Here is a 23,288-nt window from a genome sequence, read left to right as displayed (position 1 = left end):
AAGGCTGTGGTCTTTGATCTTCAGTAAGTGCTTCAAGTCCTCTTCACTTTCAGCAAGCAAGGCTGTGTCACCTGCATATCGCAAGTTGTTAATGACTCTTCCTCCAATTCTGATGCCCCGTTCTTCTTCATATAGTCCAGCTTCTCAGATTATTTGCTCAGCATACAGATTGAATTGAACAAGTATGGTGAAAGGAAATAACCCTGATGCACACCCTTCCTGACTTTAAACCATGAAGTATCCCCTTGTTCTGTTCAAACGACTGCCTCTTGATCTATGTACAGGTTCCTCATGAGCACAATTAAGTGTTCTCGAATTCCCATTCTTCACAATGTTACCCATGATTTGTTATGATCCACACAGTTGAATGCCTTTGCCTAGTCAATAAAACACAGGTAAACATCTTTCTGGTATTCTCTGCTTTCAGCCAGGATCCATCTGACATCAGCAATGATAGCCCTGGTTCCAGGTCCTCTTCTGAATCTGACTTGAATTTCTGGCAGTTCCCTGTTGATATACTGCTGCAGATGCATCAGGTTGTGGTGAGGGTTAGATGAGTTAGTACGCGTACAGCACGTGGTTAACCAAATGAAACCCATTGCCATTCCAACTCATAGCGACCTTATAGGACAGAGGAGAACTACCCCATAGGGTTTCCAAGGAGCAGCTGGTGGGTTCGGATTTGAACTGCTGACCTTTTGGTTAGCAGCCTAGCTCTTAACCAATGCGCCACTGGGCCTCTGGCACCTGATTAGTGCCATATAACTGTTTGATGTTAGTATCTACACCTGAGTCTGCACATGGGCAGGCCAGAGACCAAAGACCACTAGTTTGCCCCGCAGAGTGGCTTTAAAAAAAAAAAAAATGTGAATCTGAATGATCCTGGGCAGAGCAGAAGAGCTCCGGTTTTGCCCTAAGCCAGCTTCCTTCATTTACAATACCTGCTTCGCCCCTAAAGCCTTGGGAGTTTTCTGCCTCCCATCCAGTCCTACCTTGCCCCGTACTTCAGTGAAGAAGCAGCTGAGGCTCCAGGAGGGCAAGTCCAAGGTCACAGCCAGTAATGGCTAAGCTGAAACAGGGCTCCCAGTCCAGGGCTCTGTTCACCAAAGCACCCACACTTCCAAGACAGGCGCACATTCCGTTCCGTGACAGCTCTGCTGTCTGACCCACTTGCCCCTAAAGCTGAACGAATGTCAGAAAATGGACAGTCTCACAGAAGCTGAGGGGTTAACCTGGAAAGTCACCCCTTCCCACCAACTGCCTCACATTCCGACCCATTATTCCCTCCAATAAAACAACTGCAGTGAAACAACAGGAGAGAAGAAATCTCACACGCAACCAGCGCGCTGCTGCTGTTGCTATAAATGTTCAAAAGCCTGCTGGCCTCTGGGGAAGACAAACCTTTTGTAGGCCCTTTAATTTCATTCTCTGCCAGAGCCTTGCAGGGTGAGACAGTAACTCATCCACAGCAAACAAGTTGGTAACCAGTCCCCTCAGCATCCTGCTCGCCCAACCAGCAAAGAGCTTCGAGGCTGAAACCCAGGCAGGGAGCTTCCGTTTCAACACAGCTTCATTTCCCGGTTAGAAACACTTACTTGTTAAACAACTTCAAAAAAAAAAAACCAGTACAGGAAATGTGAAATCATGACACAGATAAGTTAGGGAGTGATTATTTGTCCTACAAAGGATTCTTCACTTAACAAAGTGAACCTTTTAATATAGAAACCTTTTGCATCTTTTAGACAATAATCTTTCTAGGGCTTTGACAATATGGTTCAATTTGCAAAAATTCAGATCTCAAAAATTTTAGGAAAATAGTTATCATATAGAGCAGAGGATAACTGTGTCTCTATAGATATGTAAGTATATATCTTGTATGTTTAAAAATGGAACTCCAGCCTATGGGCAGAAGGAAAAGGTAATTAATAAATTATTCAATTCTGTGTACATTTATATTTCTAGTTGTTTAAAATAAGAAATATTGGTTGTAGGTCTTTTATGCAATCCAGATCTTTTGTTGAAATATTTTCTAACTATAATTCTTGGATGTGAACTGCAAGCTTTTTGAAACTCAATGTTTTTATGAAAAATAAGATATACTTTCATTTAAGGTGGACTATCTTATCTAATTAGTCCTGAGAATAGAAGTGTTGAACAATTTTCTATTATGTACCTGAAGCAAAAAGAATATATTTTCTGATTGTTCTCTGTACGGATATCGGGCAGCAATTATGAAGATAAAAAATCATGTATGTATGCGTGTATATGTATATACGTGATTTTTTATCTTTATAATTGCTGCCCGATATCCATACAGACACATATAAACACGCACAGGATCTCACAGCTGTAGGGTTATTTGCTATATGGAAAGCATTTTCACATCCATTTTTTTCACATCCTCCTCACAACTACTTTGTGAAGAAGGGATTACAGATGAGAGAACTGAGACCTCGAGAAGTAAAGGAATTCACTCAAGGTAACATGGCTGACAAGTGATAATATTGGTACTAAATTCCAATTTTCTGATGGTCAAGTCCATGATTTTTCTGCTTTCTGGTCTGATGAGGTGCTTTATTGTGTACACACACAGACCAAATCTTCACTTTGGAATTAAAAATAGTATTATATCTATTAGGCTGAACCATATGAAATTGCCAATGTTTAATTGATTCTCACCTGCAGAAATGGCAATTCCATATGGTTTGATGCAATGCCTCCCTGAACTGCTCAGCAATAAGCTAATTTGGGTAAAGGAGGCCTCTTGACAGAAGGAAATCTTTCTAGTGAGAAAATGAGTTTTCTTTTCCTCATCAAATAAGTACCAGACAACTTTCTAGAGAAGGGCTATCATATCTGATGCTCTGGGGATGGCAAAGGTTCTGGTTGGCCAGGAAAAGCCCTTTCCTTCTGGAGGGGCAATGGGTTCTTAGATGGGGCTGCTCATCTCCACAGCCATGGGCCATGGGCTACTTGCCAGAAAGAAGCGTAAACTGGAACAAAACTGCTTTCACACCTCCCTCCTTGACCCCCGCTCCCCACCCCACAGTCCTTGGGGTGGCCGGCCCTTCACCATGGAAACTTCTGGGGCATCAGGGCTGTTTCCCATGAGGGTGGGCAAGGGGGTGGGAACAGGGGATCTTTATGAACTCCTGTTTGTTTCTTCTTTCCCATGTTCTCTTTTAGTTGTGCTTGCTTATCCCCCCCAACACGTTTTGGACGGGGGGGACAAGAGAAGGGAGGTTAGCATCTCCTTCCCCTACGGAAAGGAATTGGGGCAGGGGGAGGGGAGAGTGGAAGAGGCAGAATCCAGAGGAAAATCTGTGTCTGGGGAAAGATGTGGCACTGATACAGAATGACCCATTTAAAAGCGGCCCATGTGAGGCAGCCCTGTGCTCCAGGTTTTCAGCAGACTGAGCTGTGTGGGCAAACATGCCCCAGCACACGCTCAGACCTCCACATTCACACATGCTCTGACACTCACAGTAGCTCTCCAAGCACGTGCTTGAAGTTAATGAAATTCAGGCAAGTAGCAAGTGCAGTCAGCAGCCACTGTCTGTCTGTGTGTGTGTCTCTCTCCCTCTTCCCCTCTTGTGCTATCTTCTCTGTTTCTCTCTCAATGTACAAAGAGGACTTAGGTGAAAAGAAAAAGAATGGCATTAAGGAGTAGGGCAGGTGAGAGTGGGAATAATAAAGAAGAAAAACGTGGGAAAATTCAGAAACTCCAAGAACTGCTGTAACTGAGCATGCACACATTTGCCAGGTGGGTGACAACAGGTATGGAGGAAGGAGGTGGGGTAATGAGGACCCCAAGAAGGCTATGCCTTTTCTGGACTTCCTCCCTCCCTTCCTTCCTTCCTTCACCAAAACTAAGTGGGCACTGCCTACCATGTGCCTAGCCCTGTGCCTGGGGAAACAGATGAATAAGCCCTGGGTTCTACATGGAGGCTTCCAGGCCAGCAGGAACATTAGATTGGGTTAGCCAAGTACCTCCAGCGACTCCTCCTCCAGCCTCCAAACTTCAGCTTTCCTTCAAGACAAGGACTTTGGTCTCCTCTAAGACCATCAGACTGATTCAGAATTTCTTGCCTTGACCACTCTGTCTCTATTCTGAGCCCACCATGGCCTCTTCTCTGAGGAGCAGGTAATTCATTAAGTTAACATTTATATGGAGCGATTACTTTTCGCTTCATTTAATTGATCACATGTCATCCCATTTCACAGATGTAGAAACTAAGGCACAAAGAAGTAATTTGCCCAAGGTCACTCTTTAAGAAATGGGATTCAGATCCAGGCTGAACTACTCCACAGCCCATACTCTTAAAGGAAAAGGCAAAGAAAAGCACGAGAAACGGAAAGGTGGTGTCCTGCCACTGTGAGAAGCTGGTGCAGAGGAGCAACACTTGAATGGTTGTCAGAAAATGAGAGTTCAAGTCCCAGTTTTGCCACAGACTTGATTATGACTTTGGGCAAATCACTTAACCTCTCAGAGCCTCCTTTCCTACTTGAGGATTTTGATGAGATAATCTCTAAGGTCCCTTTACTTTTAACAATCTATAGAAAACCATGAATTATAATTATCATGGGCCCTAGTAAATGAGAATTTAAACATTTTTAAGTCACTGAAGGGAAATGAGGTAGAATAGGGAGATGAGCAGATTCACAGGAAAAGCTATGACAGGAGAAAATATGAATTGTGTATGGAAGGGACCCATTTGAAATGGGCTTGCAGAGAGTGAGGAGAGTTTGAACTCTGCTACCAGCCAGATCTGCCTGGTGCCTGACAGGTCTGGGCTGGAGAATACGAGGATAAGGATCCAAAGCCCAGCTCTGAAGGATTAATGCCCAAACCCAGGGACCACAGAGGAGAGGGCAAGACAGACATGCTGGGATCAGGAGAGGCTCACCATCACGATGTTGGCCAGATGGGCAGAGACAAGCGCGTACACTCCTCCAGAGGAGCCCACGACTGGCGCGGTCATGTCAGCCACTGACACCGCCAAGGACCCTGGTACAGAAAGAAATAGAGAATTCCCAAGAATGCTGGAATCAGCCTCCCCTACCCCAGCCTTAGGCCCTCACGGCAATCCCAGGTGTGTCAGAGTACACACAAAATTGCTTCCACACCTGCCTCCTTGACCCCCGCTCCCCACCCCATGGTCCTTGGGGTGGTCAGCCCCAAGGTCAGACACAGGGCCAAGCAGCCTCGGGGGTAAGACTCTAAGGCTCTTCCTCCTGTGATTCCATGTCACCTTGGAACTCAATTGTGGATCACATGGAGGATTAATTTATGGCTAAAAGAACCATTTGATTCAACTTTCTCATTTTACAGATAGGAAACAAAGACTGGAAGAAGGGAAGTGACTTGCCCAAAGTAGAACTCAGACTATGACCCACATCTTCTGCCTCTCAATCCAATCTCTGCCTGACACTGTGCGATCTCAAGGCTCTGAAGCAATAACAAAAATAGTGATAGTAGTTATTGCAGAGGAGTCCCTGGGTGGTGCAATGGTTAATGCACTCGGCTGCTACCCAAAAGGTTGGAAGTTCAAGTCTGCCCAGAGGTACCTCAGAAGAAAGGCCTGGCAATCTACTTCTGAAAAAAAAAAATCAGCCATTGAAACCCTATGGAGCACAGTTACACTGTGACACACATGGGGTTGCCATGAGTCGGAACTGACAGGACAGCAACTGGTTAAGTTATTGCAGAAACAGCTACCATTTATGAGGTACTGTGTGTCAGACACAAGGCCAAGCATTTTACATACATTTTCACCTTTAGTCCTCAAGACAACCCTTTGAAGCAGGTGCTAGTCATCTCATTGCACAGATGAGGAAACTGAGCCCAGAGTCACCTGGTCACAAGTACTGGAACTACGATTTGAGTCCAGGTCTGCCTGACATGATGCCCATGCTCTTGGCCTCTATAGTAACGGCTCCCCAAACGGGTAGAGAGGTTAACCTCCACCTTCTACTGTCTCTCTCATCAACAGCATCTAGAAATCCAGCCAAGCTAAATCACAAACGGCCAACAGGATCTCCCAAGTGGGGCTCCTTTGGAGGAAAATTGCCCTTGAAAAGTCACCAGAAAGAGAGAGAGATGACGTCACACCCTCTGGGGGAAAGGAAGGGTGTATGACTCTGGGTCTGGGATGACAAGCTCTTGTCCTGGGAGGGAGAGCTGGGCAGAGAGGAGATGGGAAATTTATTGTTCTGGTCTCATTTAAGTGTGATCAATGGTTTGGCTTCCAGGGAAGGACATGGAGACTAAAAATAACTGGGAGGTAGAGCCCAGGGCTGGGTGGATGAGAGGGGGCTGGCCGGGGTGAGTGTGCAGAAATCACCGCTGGAAAATGCCCGCAGGCTCATGAGCCAATTAGCCCCTGCCTGGGTGGAGAGAGGAGAAACGGGCAGAAGGCCATATTCTGCAGGTTCCATAGGAGTGGAGGATCCACCACCTAGGAGGAGGCTGGGCCCATCCCAGGAATGAGAGCAACCCTGGGCATGGAGAGCCCCTGTTCTGGAACATTCTCCACCTTCTCCCAAGCCCCCTCCGCTCACTAAGATCCTTCAAAGAAGAGATCCTCACAACACCTTTTCATCTCACGGGGGAATGTAATCTCTTAGAAGAAAAAACAAACTGTCCTGAACAGAGAACTCCCAAGTCCTTCTCCCCTGCCAGGGCAGCTATAAATCTTTCCTCTCCCCTTTCATGCCTTCCCTCTGGCTTTAATTAGGTATTGATCTATTGTCAGATAACACTCTTTTTTTACTGCCTAGCCATGGGGTCAGTCATATATAACAGGGGGGAAGAAAAAATCCCAGGGTGGCAAACAAACACGCACCGGGATCTGCATGACAAAGGATTCCCACGCTCTCCAGGCAGGCGGGCTGTCTGGGAGCGCTGTACTGCAGGGCTGTGCAGGGCTGGCTGCCCAAGCCGCTGCTCATTAATTACCGCTGGGACAGACGAAGCCCCAGCTCCCTGGGCTGGCCCCTTTCCTTGGCGCAAGTACCCACAACCGGCCAGCCTCTGCGCTCTATCCTTCCCCAGCGCGGTCTGCAAAGAGGCGTCAGGGCAGCCGCAGGGCAGGGGGCGCCCTGCCAGGGGTCAAGCCTCCACACACTGATCTTTTCCTCACCCTACCCATGGTTCCAAGTCCTGACCCCAGGGCCAGGGGACAGCTTGCAATTGTGGCTGGAGTACTGAATGGGGGCGTGTCTGGCTAGTTGTGTGACCTTGGGCACGGCCCGAATTCTTTGGGATTCAGTTTCCACCTCTGTGAAACGAGAAGGTCTGAAGCCTTCCAACATTTGAGCAGTGAGACCCTCTTTTCAAAGGAAAAATGACCCAGAACCCTAACCCAGGGTGATGAGCACAGTGAGCCATTCTGGCTGAATGGGGGCAGGGGCTGGGCCTGAGCAGCAAAGGTTGCCACCCACTGGAGGGAATCCCAAGGATACCTTCCAGACCTGAAATTCAGTGATCCAGTCTTGGCCTAAAACCCAGGGTCCAAGGCTCTGAACCTGGTTCTAGAATCTTGAGGGTGACAACCTAGACATTTGTGGCATAATGACTTTCCTCAATTACCACAGATTAGTCCCAGACTAGAGTGAGTGGGAGAGATCAGATATGAACATGGGAATGTATGTAAAAAAAAAAAAAAAGAAAAAAATTAATAAAAAGATCCAGTGGAGGATGTTCCAGGGCAGGAAGCATAGGCCAGGCAGGACATCTTTACAAGCTATTATCCACTTAACGGATGACTGATCCACACAGCTAGTGTGAATTCCATGGAGGTCGTGGTGGGCAGAGGATGGGGAGAAAATGTCAAGCTACTTCTACTCAGGGCTATAAATTTTCCAAAAAAAAATCTGGGCCCATGCCAGCACACAGATAAGTTGGTGACTTTGCCATAATGCACGCTGCGATAATTTTAGCCTGGAAAACTGTAAAGCAGGTGTTCACTAACATGTCCCTGGGCCATTTAAAAAAAATCCAAATAAAAATCCGAAGAACATCTAACCTTAAGCCATGAAAATTTATTTATGTAGTTTTTAAATTAATTCTACAATTATTTATTGCCTAACATGTGCCAAGGCCCCTGGGTGGTGCAAGCAGTTTGCACTTGGCTGCTAACCTAACGGTTGGCAGTTTGAACCCACCTGGCGGCACTGCAGAAGAAAGGCTGGTGATCTGCTTCCATAAAAGATTACAGTCAAGAAAACCCTATGGAGCAGCTCTACTCTGTAACACATGGGTTCGACATGAGTCAGAATCAACTTGAAGGCAATGGGTTGGGTTTGGAACATGTGTCAAGCCCTGTGCTAGGCTGCTCTGGGGATGCACATGTGGCTTATCAACTGAGTTCTTGGTGAAGGATTTAATATACTGATTTTTAAAGTACTTAATTGTTAGCCATATGCTTTTCAGCCTTAAGTGAGTTGCACATTGGCCTTGAGCATTGGTTAAAAGCACAGAGTTTGGAGGACAGACATGGGAAGGGTTTGCCCTCGGTTCTACCACTTCTTAGCCGGGCAGATGGAGCGAGTAGTTTCACCTCTCTGAACCTCCTGTAAAATGGAGGTGACAGGACCCACCTCACAGGATTGTTGTGATGACTACAGAGATAACATATGTCAAGCCTTTATCACATGCCTGGAGTGCCATACGTGCCCAATAGAGGTGGGCTATCATTGTTATAAAATGCAACGGCCTTGGACTTAGGATAGTTCCATTGGGCAGGAATTAGAGAGCAGGACCAAGACCGCTTTTGATTTCTGACAATAACGCATCTGCACAAAGGAAAAGGTCTGCCCTTAGGTTCTCTTAACACTCTGGTAGTGGTTAAGAGCACAGCCTTTAGGGTTAGACAGCCTGGGTTTGAATCCAGCGTCACCATTTTATGAGCTGTGTATTTTTGGGCAAGTTACTTGGCCTCTCTAAGCCTCGGTTTTTGTAACAGGTGAATAGTAATAGTACCTGCCTCAGAGAGTTGTTGTGAGGATTAAATACGGCCTACATATGGTAGGCACTTAATATATAAACCAAACACCAAACCAGTTGCTATGGAGTTCGATTCCAACTCATGGCAACCCCACGCATGCAGAGTAGAACTGCACTCCATAGGGTTTTCAAAGCTGTGATCTCTTGGAAGCAGACTGCCAGGCCTTTCTTCCGAGGTATCTCTGGGTGGGTTTCAACAACCAACCTTTTGGTTAACAGATGAGCAGTTAATCATCTGTGCTACCCAGGGACTCCTACTTGATAATCCAAAAACCAAACCAGTTGCCATTGAGTCAATTCTGACTCACAGCATCCCCATGTGTTTCAGAGTAGAACTGTGCTCCATAGAGTCTTCAAGGTTGTGACCTTTCAGAAGCAGAATGCCAGGCCATTCTTCCATGGTGCCTCTGGGTGGGTTCAAACTGCCAACCTTCCAGTTAGTAGTTGAGTGCTTAACCCACTGCACCACCCAGGGCTCCTGCTTGATAAATATGGGGTCTGACTATCTGGAAATGGCCCTACCTCTCTAGGAGGGATGTGCCTGTAGCAGAGAGGGAGGAAGGGGCGGGCAGCGCAGCTAGAGTGATCAGCTCAATCCTGGCGATCAATGACATGATATGTTGTGACTAGAGTGCCCTCTAATCTGAATCAATGACTCATACAGAATAGTGCACGTCATGTGCCTTACAAACGCTGACATCCCCACATGCTCACATTCAGTGGATGAGCCCGCTTCTGTGTGAGCACCCGCAAGCCTTGCCCACTCTGCACGGGTATCACTGGGAAGTGCACTACCTACACTGGCTTCCCATGGAGTGTCACCCAGTTTGGGTGAGTCATTTTGCATTTTATTTCTGTCTTCTGGGCTATTGGCACTTCAACCTAATTGAATACTAATGCAAGTGTTACGGGAGTCTTCCTGTTCCTCGCTATTTAACATCTGGGTCTCTGGGTGTCTAGGTATGGAAAATGCAGCGACACATCCCCAGATGTCAGGACTGGGGGAGCGTGGGTGGCTGAGTGAGCCTGGCACTTAAAGACGCTCATTAGACCTTTGCTTAAGGGGGAGGCTCGTGGGTGTTGTCCCAGGAGGCCAAAGTCATAGCCTCAGCAGAGAGCAGTCAAGGAGATGGTCTAGGTGAACCTCCACAGGTGAGGGTTCACAAACTAGCCAACGTACCTCGTGTAGGTGGGACTTTCCCCTCTGATTCCTGAAACCACTTCAGTTACTCCCAGAGTCCCTGCCTGCCTGCTATTTATAAGGCCGGCACTGCCCCGCTCTCCTGATGACAACTTTAATGCCACTCAGAAAGGATTAAGATCTTACTTAAACATACACACAAAGCTCCCTTGGGCACAGCTGTCAAGCTGAAGAGCTGAGGCGGCAAACCTTGTAATAAAAAAAAAAAAAAAAAAGCCAGCAATGTAGCTGGAAGCATCATAAGAGTGGGCCCGACGTTCAGAAGCCCAGTTGGAGCTGACTTTTCCTGTAGATATCTGCTCCCAGCTCACCTCACTCCACTTCCCCTCACCTCCCACTGGTGGGGGGGAGGTAAGAGGGAGAGGCATAGGTGGGAGGGGCTCACTGGTAGTCACCCTGGTCACCATGGTCACCATCTGCCAGACACGGCACAATCTCTTGCCAGAGCCGAGGCCCCAAACTCCTCCAGCTGGGGTGAGTGCTCACTACCTCTTAGCCCAGACTCTCTCCTGTAGGCTCAACCAGTGGGACAGTGGTGGGCCTGGGCAGAGGCATATGTGCTGTATCTTTGGGTACAGGTGCTGCCCTGGCCAGGAGGAACCTGGCTCCACCCACATCTTTGATGCCCCTACATGGACGCCACTTGCACAGCTTATGCAGCAAAGTCATTCCCATGTACCACCTGATTGACTCCATCCTCCCAACAGCCCTGTAGGCACATCTCATTAGTGCCATCTGAAAGCTTCATGGGGCCAAGGGAGAGTAAGGAATTTCCCCAAGGTCACACAGCTACAACATGGCAGTGCGAAGACTGAAACCTGGTCAGCTGGCCAGGTCCAAATCCTGTGCTCTCCTCCTTTGTCATCACACACCTCCCTGTCTAGGTGGCAGTCCCTTTCCAGCATCCCAGGAGGTGGGGCGATTTGCCTCGGACAACACTAGTAGTCAGGAAGCTTGGTGATAACGGTCCTGTGTGTTTCCTGGAAGCTCATGGGGTCTCGCAGCCCGCCCTGGGGAGGTTTACCCTGTGGACATGGGGCCACCAGCCTACCTGCCACGACGCCAGCCACATAGACAAGCCCGATGCGGGTGGCTCCGTGCACCATCTCCAGGGGCACCCCCACCAGTAGCTGCAACACCACGTTGAGTCCCAGGTGTTCTATCCTAACACAAAGAGACAACGTTTATTCATTCAGAGTCATTCAGCCATTCAACAAACATTATATGTTCTAGCAGTGAACAAGACTTGTCCCTGCTTCAAGGAGCTCACGGCCTTGTGGCAGAGGCATAGAAACAGGCAATCACAATGCAGACAGAAGATCTTGGGATGAGGGTGCCTTCCACACCTTCCCTGCCAGATAGGACAGGAACGCATGTGCAGGGCCTGGGCAGTGACTGGCAGCATCTGCACTTATCATAGTGAGGGACCAGCCCTAGTCAACCCAGCAACACCAGTGGTAGACACATGAGAAGCTGAGGCTCAGAGAGGGACACTGACTGGCTTAAATCATACAGCTGGCTAGTGGCCAGATGGGGATCATCACAGTCCAGGTCTCTGATCTGCCTGACCTGCTCCTTTCACCAGCCCACACAGTCCCTCTGCCTGTCTACTGTCTTCGTAAGAGCTACTGATATTTGAAGATGGAGATGGTTTTAAAACACGCACAGGCAGTACAGATGTCTCCTGTTGCTCAATAATTCAACATCATCTCTTAAAGTCTCCGATGTGAGCTGCTAAGGAGGCTTCCTCTTCCTGGTGTGAGAAGGTTCTGCTCTGCCCCAAACTCCCAGGGTTGGGAGATGGGACCCCAGGTTTTCTTACCCCATGAATGTCCTCCTGTGACCAGATCTTGCTGCCAAATGTGTGGGGTGTCTAGCTTAGTGTGTGTATTAGCAGAAAAGATTGTGGCATGGCTATTATTAAATCTAAGTGGTGCTTTCAAGTTTACAGAGCAGGTTAACATCCATTATCTCATTTAAACTGAGCTTATGGCAGCTGGGCAGCTTCCTGGCATGGCTTAAGTCATGGGGCAACAGGGCAAGTAACAAGGGGCCTGGACATTAGTCTGGTACACAGCCCTGCTCCTGGACTGCAGGGCCCTGCCTGAGGCTCAACTGCTGTGCTACCTGGAAGACACATGGACACCTACTTCCTGTCCCAAATTTCTACCAGGCCTAGAACCTTCTACCCTCTTCTGACTGTGCTAGCTGAAGGATTCCATGCAGATGAGAAATGACAGCATCAGACTCATAGTCAGAGGGACCTTAGGGGTTTTCTGTTCCTATCCCTTGTTTTTCAGCCTCAGACCTGAGGCTAGAAGAACCCAGGTGAGGAGGACCTAGGTACCCTGCCTCCCACACCTAAGCTCTTTCTCCTCTACCACAGTGATTTCTGGATTCCCAGGCCCAGAGTGTGTCTCTGAGTGTGTCACTTTGCTGGGTCCTCCCTAGATGCTGGCCAGCTGTCCCTATCTCCTGTCTGCTGTTGCTTCTGTTTTCATTGTACCAGTCAAGAGTCCCTGCCTCACGCTCCATAGACCTAGAGACCCCCTTTCAGGGCCCTCCCCAGCAGACACGGCCCCATCAGGAGCAATTGCCAAAGAAAGGCCTGAGGCCACTCCATGGGCCTCAGCTGAGGGCATCTGTGCCCTGTTCACTGCGGCCTCCCGGCTTTTAGCTCAAGGAGGCAAAGAATGGAGCAAGAAGGCATTGGCTCTCCTCCTTCTTCACCCTCAGGGATCAGGGAAGGTCAGAGGGTAGGCCTGGATGTAAGGCAGGCAGTTCCAAACCATGCACAGCCACAGGCTTGAGCAGTCTGGGCAGGAAAGCCCCCAGGTCTTGCTGCTCCAGAACTTTGGCTACTGGGAAGACTAAAGTGTGAGACACCTCCTCTACTCTGCTCCTCAGCCTCGTGAGATTAAAGCCTGGGGACACACAGGCAGGGCAGATGGCCCCGAATGACTGCCCCCATTGGCCTAGGTGGGAGACAAACATTGGCAACCACACAGATGACTCTTCATCCCAAAGCACCCTCCCCAGCAGGGGCAGCCAGTTAGGTGTTGGCTCCTGTGCCCACTTCAGAGGCTCAGCAGGAAAGAAGCCTTACAGTAGAGCTCCCTGTTGGCCACTGCGGGTCTTTCGGCTGAGGAATGGGAATGATGGAGCCATTGGGCCGGAGTGATCCCCTTCCCATTTTCAACTCCAGGGTCAGGTACCCCCAGGGCTTTTCCAGGCTAACAGTGAGCTCTTTCACTTCTCTGGAAAGGCGGTAAAAGACACAATAGCAGCCTGGTGTCCTAGGGCTCTGCTTTCCCAAGTCAGTGCCTCTACTACATAAAAACCGTCTCCAGTCAAGGGTGATGCTCTTCCAGGGACTTAGTCTGAGTGATCTCCTGGCCAGCTACTAGGTGCTTATCACGGAACTGGGGTAGGAGGCACTAGGGAGAACTGATTGTACTCCAATGCCAAAAGAGGCCACAGGGCTTTGCAAACAGAAACTGTGAATATTGCTAGAGTTCCTCAGGAAGACCCTCACCATACGTGAAGAATCTTAGGAGGAAGGTGATTTCAACAAATCAGTCCTTTATTTCACCTATAGGGGCACTTACACAGTTTACGGACAATGAATCTGGCAGCTGACCACATTTCTCTCTTTGCTTTGGCCACTAGGAAGCTCAGAAGGAATTTGCAACCTATCTCTAGTAAGTTCACAGAATCACATGCTATGTACATGTGTGCTGATTTTACTGCTGGCTTTTAACATTTTCCTTTCTATATTTTCTGTGCTCCAAGATACCCTCAATAATTTATTTGTATATTTTGGTATTAGATGAGTTTCAAGGAGCCGCCTCAAACCCTGGGCCCAGGTAGATACAAATAAACTAAAAAATTGATTTCAACCCAGCCTACCTAGACCACTTATTTTTCTGTACGGACTCTTGATAGAAAGAAGACAGGCACTCACCCCGCATGCATGAAGATGTACGTCAGGTAGCGCCAAGCCTGTGCTCGGAGCTGTGGGTGGTAAACCAGTGAGTTCTTCAGGTAATGCGGATGGGTTACCTGCAGCACAAATTGATTCAGCGACACCCCATTGTAGAGGAAAAAGGCAACCTGGATGAAGTCATAGAATGGAGAGGACCGTTACTAGGTGTGAAACTGCCCAGGACCATCTCTTTTCCGCCGACTGACTCATAATCCCTACAGGAAGTTGTCCATCATTTAACCTTCCCAGAGAATGAGGGGCACCCCCATGGCCAGCACCCAACCTAGCCTTCAACCAGCTCTTCCTCCCACTTCTGTTTATCAAATACTCACAAAATGGTCACCTGGTCTCTTTGCTCACACTTCTCTTGGTGCTAAGCAGAAAGAGTTTGTAGGATTTTAAGCTTTATTTCAGTAACAACTCACTCACCCACTTGGGGGATGAGGCAGTCCACATGAGTGGATTTTGCCAATGACTGAAGCATACCTGTTCAAGCCCTAAAGGTGTATTTATTTTAACTATTTTTTTTTCTAGAAATCATTCTAAAATATATCATTCATGTTCCTGAATTCTTTAAAGGGGCATATGTATAACCTTTTCAGAATGTCAGGATTTGGACTATGAGAGTGATGTTCTCTCCAGCAGTCGAGGTATATGGGGTTTTTATTCCTACACTAAATGACCCCAAACTTTTGTGTTTCTTTCAGACTTTGGTCTGCTTTTAAATGTTCTTTTGTCTTTCCCCCTACTGCAAGGTTGTCAGCTGTTAGTTCTTGTTGCTTGCTGGTAATGGGCCCCTTCTAATAGCTTCCCACCATGTCCCTTCTCATTTTCTATTTGTTATGAACTCAGAAAACCAGGTTATTAGAACTGTATGTAAAGCAAAAGCCTTGGGCTTTAGTACAAAAAACAAAAAAAAATTAGCTTATTGCCATCGAGTTGATTTCAATTCCTGGTGACCCCAAATGTTGCAGAAAGGAACTGCTCCATAGAGTTTTCTCTCACGGAAGCAGATCGGCAGGACTTTCTTCCACAGCGCCGCTGGGTGGGTTTGACCCACCAGCCTTTAGGTTAGTAGTCAAGTGCAAACCATTTGTGCCACCCAGGGACCCTGGCGTTAGTACAAGGGCTTTGAGATAGTTATTTCAGCTATTTGAACTTTTCTCAGTTTCTCCTAGGTTAGTGGTTTGAGTTGGCATAGTTAAGGTTTCTGGAAATTCGAAAGCACTCTGCAGTTGGACGATCTGGACACAAAATTGGGCTCCTCAGGATGACCGTGGGCAAATTATTTGAATTTTCGGGTCCTTGGTTTCCTCATCTGGAAATGGGAATACTAATACTGGTACTTCCAGCGTTATCATGAGGTTTAAAAGTGATGAAGTGCGTGAAGAGCCAGCTCCATGCCTGGCACAAGCTCAGTGAATGCAGCTATAATTAGTGGTGTGTTAAAACCTCGTGCTATACCTGGGAATGCTTTTGGCCCCCTGGCAGCCGGACTCCCTTGAGCTCTCTGGGGAGTTCTATCCACCAAACAACATGTGGGTGGCCTGGCAGCAAATACAGCTTCCAAAGCATCTCGTTATTATTGGTCCTCAAATAGAAGTTAATAAATAGACCGACACTGTAAGAGCCTTAAGAACGAACCTAAGAATATCTCAGAAAATCTTAAACTTCAACATGTACTTGGAGGAAGCCATAACAACAAACAGAGGTGCTCTGGCATGCAGACCAGATATTCTGAGATATAAAAGAAGAAGGATGCCGTGAAGCTTAACCATCCTGCCGTTTGATTAGGCAGGAACTTTGCAAGAACATATGCACAGGCGGTAATTAGGCCCATGGCTCTGGAAGAGAAATGGTGGAGATTATAAAACGCCAAAGGAAAGTCAAGCATCCATTCAGAGCTGGGGTGGGAGGTCTACAGGTTCTTGGGCTGAACAGTCAAAAGAATTCAGAGCTCATCACAGAAGGGCACCAGTTCTGTAAATGGTACCTTTGGATTTCTGTTACATAAGCAAGAGATTTTTTTCAGAATAACAATAGGTATGAATGATTCCCTAAGGGGAGAATGTTCTTTTCAAATATGTTAACCCCACATTTACCTGTTCATAAACACCTCCTCCTATCTATCTCTATACACACATATATATATATACACACATATACATATATATGAATATATTTATATATACACATATACATATATACGGGCATGGGGCCCTGGTGGCGCAGTGGTTAGGCATTTAGCTGCTAACCAAAAGGTTGGCAGTTTGAATCTACCAGCTTGTCATGGATTGAATTATGTCCCCCAGAAAATGTGTGGATCAATTTGGCTGGGCCATGATTCCCAGTATTGTGTGGTTGTCCTCCATTTTGTGATTGTAATTTTATGTTAAAGAGGATTAGGGTGGGATTGTAACATCCTTACTAAGGTCACATCCCTGATCCAATGTAAAGGGAGTTTCTCTGGGATGTGGCCTGTGCCACCTTTTATCTTGCAAGAGATAAAAGGAAAGAGAAGCAAGCAGAGAGTTGGGGATCTCATACCACCAAGAAAGCACTGCAGGGAGCAGAGCACATCCTTTGGACCTGGGGGTCCCTGCGCAGAGACGCTTCTAGTCCAGGGTAAGACTGATGAGGGCTGACAGAGAGAGGAAGCCTTCCCCTGGAGCTGATGCCCTGAATTTGGACTTAAAGCCTACTTTACTGTGAAAAAATAAATTTCTCTTTGTTAAAGCCATCCACTTGTGGTATTTCTGTTACAGCAGCACTGGATGACTAAGACACAGCTGCTCCTTGGAAACCCTATGGGGCAGTTCTACTCTGTCCTATAGGGTTGCTATGAGTTGGAACTGACTCGACATCCAGGGGTTTTATATATGTGCATATCTATACATACATATATACATACATATACACATACACATGTATACATACACACACACACACACACACACACACACACACGGATGTTTGTGGCAACCCTGATGGTGCAAATGGGTAATGCGCTTGGCTGCTAACCAAAAGGTTGGAGGTTCAAATCCACCCAGAGGCACCTCAGAAGAAAGCCCTGGTGATCTACTTCCAAAAAATTAGCCATAAAAAACCCTATGGAGTACAGTTCTAATGACACACATGGGGTCACCATGAGTCAGAACTGACTCGACAGCAACTGTTTTGTGTGGGATGCGTTTGTGTTCAGAAAGCATCAGTAGCCATCTCTCACTCTAATTTAAATAGAGGAGTCGTGTGGGGGTGGGGAGGGTGGGTGTGGTTATTTCTGTTTAACAGATGGGAAAGTGGAGTCCCAGGGGAGCAAATGACTTGTTTACAGTTACTCAGGGAAGAACGAAAATTAATTGGTTTTAATGAGTTAGCCTAGGTAAACCCCTCAAATCAAGGAACTTAAGACATGGCTTTTGTTGCTTCTGTTTTGGTGGGAGTGGCTCTATGAAAAGGAGCCCTGGTGGTGCAGTGCTTAAGTGCTCAGCTGCTAACCAGAAGGTTGGTGGTTCGAACCCACCATCTGCTCAGCGGGAGAAAGATGTGGCAGTCTGCTTCCAAAAAGACTACAGCTCTGGACACCCTACTCTGTCCTATAGGGTCACTATGAGTCAAAACCAGCTGAACGTCAACAGATTGTTGGTTTTGGTTATATGGAGATTTTGCTGCAGCAAATATTGCTTGAAATAATAATCTTTGGTAATATCTCTTTTTTTTATTGTGAGGAATATCTCTTTATAATACAGTATCACAATACTTGCATTCACTGTAAGGGGCCTGGCTTGTAATGACAATCACCATTTGATCCTCAACCGTCCCCTTTAGGTGGAGAATTCTGTCCTTCTCTTGATCTCAGCTATCCTCTCCCGACCCCAAGGCTGAGCAGCCCCTTCCCCACACTCGTCCTTGCCTCCAGCAGTGTGACCGTGATCATGAACCAGGGCGGGGGACAGCAGGTGTAGCTGTCATAGTACCACTTGCGGTCAATCTCCCGGGGCAGGGTCTCATAGGCCACATGGCGGATCAGTCGCTGAGAGAGGTTCAGCCCCTTTTCCTCCAGCAGTGCTTTGCTGCAGAGCCTGCGGTTCCCCTGCAGGATGGCCTGGCGGAAGCTGTTGGACCGTTTGTTGCTCATCTGTACAGGACACAGGGTGGGGGACAGGGTCAGAGTCGGGGTCTCACACTGCTTAGGCCAGGACTAACCCACTTTCTTTTTCTTTCATAACTGTCAATAGTTCTATAATAGTTCATGAAAAATAACATCTACTGGGCTCTTAAAAATGGGTCAGGGATTGTTCTAAGAACTTCACGTGTTTGAGCTCATTTGATACAACTAGTCTACCTGTTAGATTGTTGTTCTTATAGATCATTGAGTTGGCTTTGACTCATGGCAACATTATGTATAACAGAACGAAAACGTTGCCCAGTCCTAAGCCACGTCCATGATCATTGGTAGGTTTGAGCCCATTGTTGAGATAGTGTATCAGTCCTTCTCATTGAGCATTTTCCTCATTATCACTGATGCTCTATTTTACCAAACATGATGTCCTTTTACTAGCAATGATAAGGTTAGATAAGGTAAGGCAATGAATATCCTCATTATACCTGATGGGGAAACTGAGGTACAGGGAGTTCTAGTAACCCAACAAATCCAAACCTAGAAAGGCTTCAGAGTCTGTATTCTTACTCACTTTACCTTCTTTGCATCCACCATCCATCACAATTTACTGAGCAACTACTGTCAGGTACATTGCCAGAAGCAGGGGATACAGTATTGCTCAAGACAGGGAAGTAACCAGCAACCACAGTTCAGAGTGATGACTGCTGTGGGAGCACAGGGGGAGCCCAAGCCAGTCCCAAGGTAGTCAGGGAGGGCTTCCTGGAGGAGGTGGTATCTGAGTGAGAACTGAAAGATAAGTAGGAGTGACCATCCTCAGACACACTAGCTTGGAAAAAGGAGGGTAAACCTTGGTTAGACAGGCAAGTTTGAAGAGAAAATGAAAGAGCACTGGATCAGAAGACCTGGGCACCAGTCCTGGGTCTTCCACTATACAGCCAGGTAACCTTGGGCAAGTCACTTAGCCTCTCTGGACCTCAGTTTCCTTATCTTCTCAAGGGGCAGGGAAGGGTTGGTCTAGACTAGTTCTACCCTCCTTCCTAGTTCTAGCATCCTAACCTCCTTCACACCACAAACCAGCACCATGCTCAACACACCCTGAGTTTCACTGGTCACGAAGGGCCAGGAGCTCTGGAAGCCCTCAGCCCCATCTCCTTCATTCCTGCCCCAGTCTGAGCCGGGAAGCTCCCCCGGAGGGAACCCACACCCTCTCCTTCCACAGCCAGTGAGCCTGGGCTCCTTCTCCATCCACGCTGAGCCACAGCAGCTCATCCCCTGCCCCTCTCAAGGCTGGAGCCCCAGGAGCCATAGCCAAGTGGTAAGGGTCCAGTTCCTTGAGTCAGGTGTGCCTAGATTTCAACAGGATATGAACCTGACTCTGATTCTACAAAGTAGCCACCAAGTCTGGAAACACAGACAAATACATAATAAATGGTTTATTACACATTACCGTACATGATAAAATGATATTATTGATGTTTCCAGACCCTTCGGCCACCTTATAGCATCACAACTGTTAACGCTCCTCTTGGGAGGAGAAAGGAAATAAGGGGAGATGGGGAAGTGCCTGGGTGAGCACTCAAAGACAGCTTCTACCCCCTTTCTCTCTCCCACCCCCACCCCACCTAGCAGCCTCTCCTGCTGCCAGGCTGTGGAGCTGGAGCAGGGCCCTCCAAAACTCCCACTCCTTTTTGAGAGATGAGCATGAATGAGAGGCTTTCAGAGCTCCCAGGGTAGAGAGGACCCCGGAGTAGGAAGGCCAGTGCCCAACACCACAGGTGAGAGATCCCCAGAACCAGAGCCCAAAGCTGTGCCTGTGGAAGGCCACCACTCTGGAGTGCCTTTGTGGGACCCAGAACCCCTAGTGAGCCCAGGGACTGGCTAGACCCTCAGGGCACCTGAAGTGTCCACCTGAAGGCTGGCCCTGCCCTCAGATGGGCCCTGAGGCTGCCCTGACACATCCTCAGTACAGCTCTCGCTACCTCACCCAGCGGTCAGCCTGACTTCCAGAAGCCAGAGGCGGCCTTGCTGACTTCCAGCCTCTGGGGGCCTCCCTTGCCTCCTCCGCCCTCCTTGGCCACCCTCTAGACTCTTCTTATGGAGATGTGTCCTAGAGACTCAGCTCTCCCAACCCTGGACCCCACAGTGCTGTCTGAGCAGCTAGTACATGGAAGATGGTGTGGGGATTATCAGAGCATTCCTGGGACTATGGGCCAGCGTACATGTTAGGCTAACCCTGAAGGCAGGAACCAGACAGGGTTGGTGAAGTGAACCACGCCAGGCCAAGGTACAGGGGTCTCAACTCCCGTCGGGGGAAGGTAGCTGGAGAGGATCTAGGTTCCGACCAGACCAGATGGTATGAGCCTCCATCTGTAGTGCCCTCCCCACTCCTGGGCTCTGCCGTCCTCACCTTAAAAATCTGGCTTAAAGCTCATCCTCTCTAGCAGGCTTCCCCAGGTGAACCCCTTCCAACTCTCCCCTATCCTCATCCCCTCCATACCGATAAAGCTTGGATCTGGTTCTTAATGGCTCAGGAGTTCTGTAAATGCAGGCAGGGGCTGGGGCTCCATGTACATCGTGAGCCCCAGGCAGGACTACGTTGTCAAATTATTTTGCAGCCACCCTTACAACTCTCTACCCCAATCCCCAACGTGCACACACGCTCACAAACCTACTCATGGCCAGGAAGCCCTGAAAACCTGTGGTGGAGATGGACTCAGCATGAGTACAGAAGGGATGTGTGCGTACACACACACACACACACACACACACACATACTCACCATTCACCCTGTATCCTTGATGTGCCTAGAATCATGCCAGACACAGTGGTAATCATGGTCTCGGAAATCACAAAGTTTACAAGGGGGGACAGATGTGTAAATAGCAGCAAAAAGGGATGTCATCTTATATATTTGGTAGATAGTATTATCTCCACATTATAAGGGTGAGGACTAAAGCTTAGAGAGGGTAAGTAATTTCCCCAAGGATCTGTAATTAGTAAATCACAGAGTTAGATTCAAATCCAGATCTGCCTGACTCCGGAGTCATGCTAGCCCACATGGCACTTTTGTGCCAATTAGATAAAGAGGCCTCTCCTTCTAGATGGATGCACCCCATGCCCAGACCAGATTTCAGTCCCCACTCATTCTTCAGCCAGGCACCCTTGTACAGTACACAACCTGCACACCCATCCATGACAACCCTGGCCACTCAGCTGTAATGCTATAAAAAGAAAAAGAAAAAAGTCTGAGCAAAGCACTATGGGAGCTCTAGATAAGGGTAATTCATTCTGCTTGGGTTGGGGGCTGGAAAGGGTTCACAAAGGATGCAGAGGAATTTTACCTAGTGGAAGAACTTTAAAAGACAAGAAAAACTTCATCTTATTTAATCCTTACAACAACTCTGAAGAGGGCATTCTGTGGCCTCACTTTACAAACAGGAAAGCCCAGGCTGAAAGGGGCTTACAGCGAGTGGCAAAGGTAGAACAAGACTAAGACTCAGGCTGCTCAGAGGCCCTGAGCTCTGTGCCCTACTTGCCCCCTCAGTGAGCCCCCTCTTGGTCCCGATCTCCAGGGCAGCCCTACTCCTGGCAATGGCTGACTTCCCGGGCTCTGAATTTTAACAGAGAAATTTCAACATCAGTAATAAGTAAGCTCTCTGACCCCGCCGGGACAAAACATCCCATGGGCCCAGCCGTGTCCTCACTCTGCTCTGAGGCTAATCAGAACCCCCTGTTTTAGCAAGCATGCTAGCACTGGGGCTGCTGAAGAGCCTGGGTGGGCTCAAACCTGTGCCCTGGCCTTGGTGACGCTGCTGGGCTCATCCCATGGATCCCAACTGTCCCCAACTCCTACACTCAGCTCAGCTCTGCCCTCCCACTGAGCTCTGCCCTCTCCCTGCCCTTCCAGGAGCTCTGCTCCCTGGGTCCACTCTGACCAGCAGCAGCGTCCTTCACTCCAAGGATGCTCCCTGCAACCACACTAACTCTCGGGCAAAGGCAGTCCCTCGGCCGAGAGGATATTCACACAACTTGGAAGCACGGGCATTCACATCAGAGAGGTCATGTGGCACCAATGACAGGTAGCACTGGTACTGGCTCCCCACTTACACACGCTTTCAGGTTCTAGGAGCCCAGGGAGCTTCACACAAGTCCTTTCACTCTTGCCACCTCCGCGTGTGACCTGAAGAGAGGTGACTGTTTCCATTCACCAGTGGGGAAACTAAGTAAAGACTTCTGGCCTTGTAGTCATCCTGCTGGTTCATGCTGCATCTACCAATGTCTCATCCATCCCACAGTGGGTAAAACGCTGCCTGCTTAATCCCACTGAATCCCACTCCAATTCTACCACAGTAGCCCCTGTCACAGCATAGCAATAATCCCCAATGAGGAAGAAGTCCGGCTCCAAGATATCAGACCACTGGGCTTCCCATTTCCAGCCCTCTGACAACCCAGGACATATGTCAGTAGGTCTGATGAGCTGTGGCCTCCAGCCATGTGCTCCATTGCTCCTGGGGACATCTATTCTGACGCTCCCCCCAACCCCAGCATCCACTTCCCACCCCCTTCTACTGACAACAATGCCCTCCCCACTCCTAGCCCTTCATTTTCATGGGACTGACACTACTCCCAGCTCCAGGAGTGGGCAATGCTTGGCTTGAGCTAATCAACAGATCCCACCTGACCCCAACTAGGCCAGTGGGAGAGAGGAACTCTCAGGCCTTGTGCAGGAACTACCACAAGAGTCCCTCTCCTCCCCTCTATGATGTGAACTGAGGGTGTGAAGGCTGGAACAGCTGCAGCCATTTTGCTGCCACAAGGGGGAATGTCTGGAATTGTCAGAGGCTGCTTTGAGGATGGGCTGACTCTGCAGAAAGCAGAACCAAGACACAAAGAGACACTGAGTTGTTGGTGACATATTTTCACTTGCTAAAGCCTGGACTTTTTCAGTGTTATGGGCCAACAGATCTTTTTA

General features: G+C 48.2%; 1 protein-coding gene across 2 annotated transcripts in view; it reads right to left on the bottom strand.

The window, feature by feature from the left end:
- RHBDL3 (rhomboid like 3) overlaps nucleotides 1-23,288 on the bottom strand; it is a 51,665-nt gene that overhangs the window by 8,519 nt on the left and 19,858 nt on the right. For both annotated transcript variants that reach the window (XM_004385402.1, XM_004385401.2), the window contains 4 exons: nucleotides 18,107-18,331; nucleotides 14,173-14,321; nucleotides 11,260-11,372; nucleotides 4,908-5,008 (listed from right to left, as the gene is read on the bottom strand). In XM_004385402.1, the coding sequence (XP_004385459.1) occupies nucleotides 4,908-5,008; nucleotides 11,260-11,372; nucleotides 14,173-14,321; nucleotides 18,107-18,331 (588 nt within the window). The remainder of the gene's footprint in view (nucleotides 1-4,907; nucleotides 5,009-11,259; nucleotides 11,373-14,172; nucleotides 14,322-18,106; nucleotides 18,332-23,288) is intronic.

Source organism: Trichechus manatus, unplaced genomic scaffold (assembly GCF_000243295.1).
Source record: "Trichechus manatus latirostris isolate Lorelei unplaced genomic scaffold, TriManLat1.0 scaffold00138, whole genome shotgun sequence".
Classification (NCBI taxonomy): Eukaryota; Metazoa; Chordata; class Mammalia; order Sirenia; family Trichechidae; genus Trichechus; species Trichechus manatus.
Note: the sequence above shows the minus strand (reverse complement) of the source record. Positions and strands in the feature narration are given on the sequence as shown.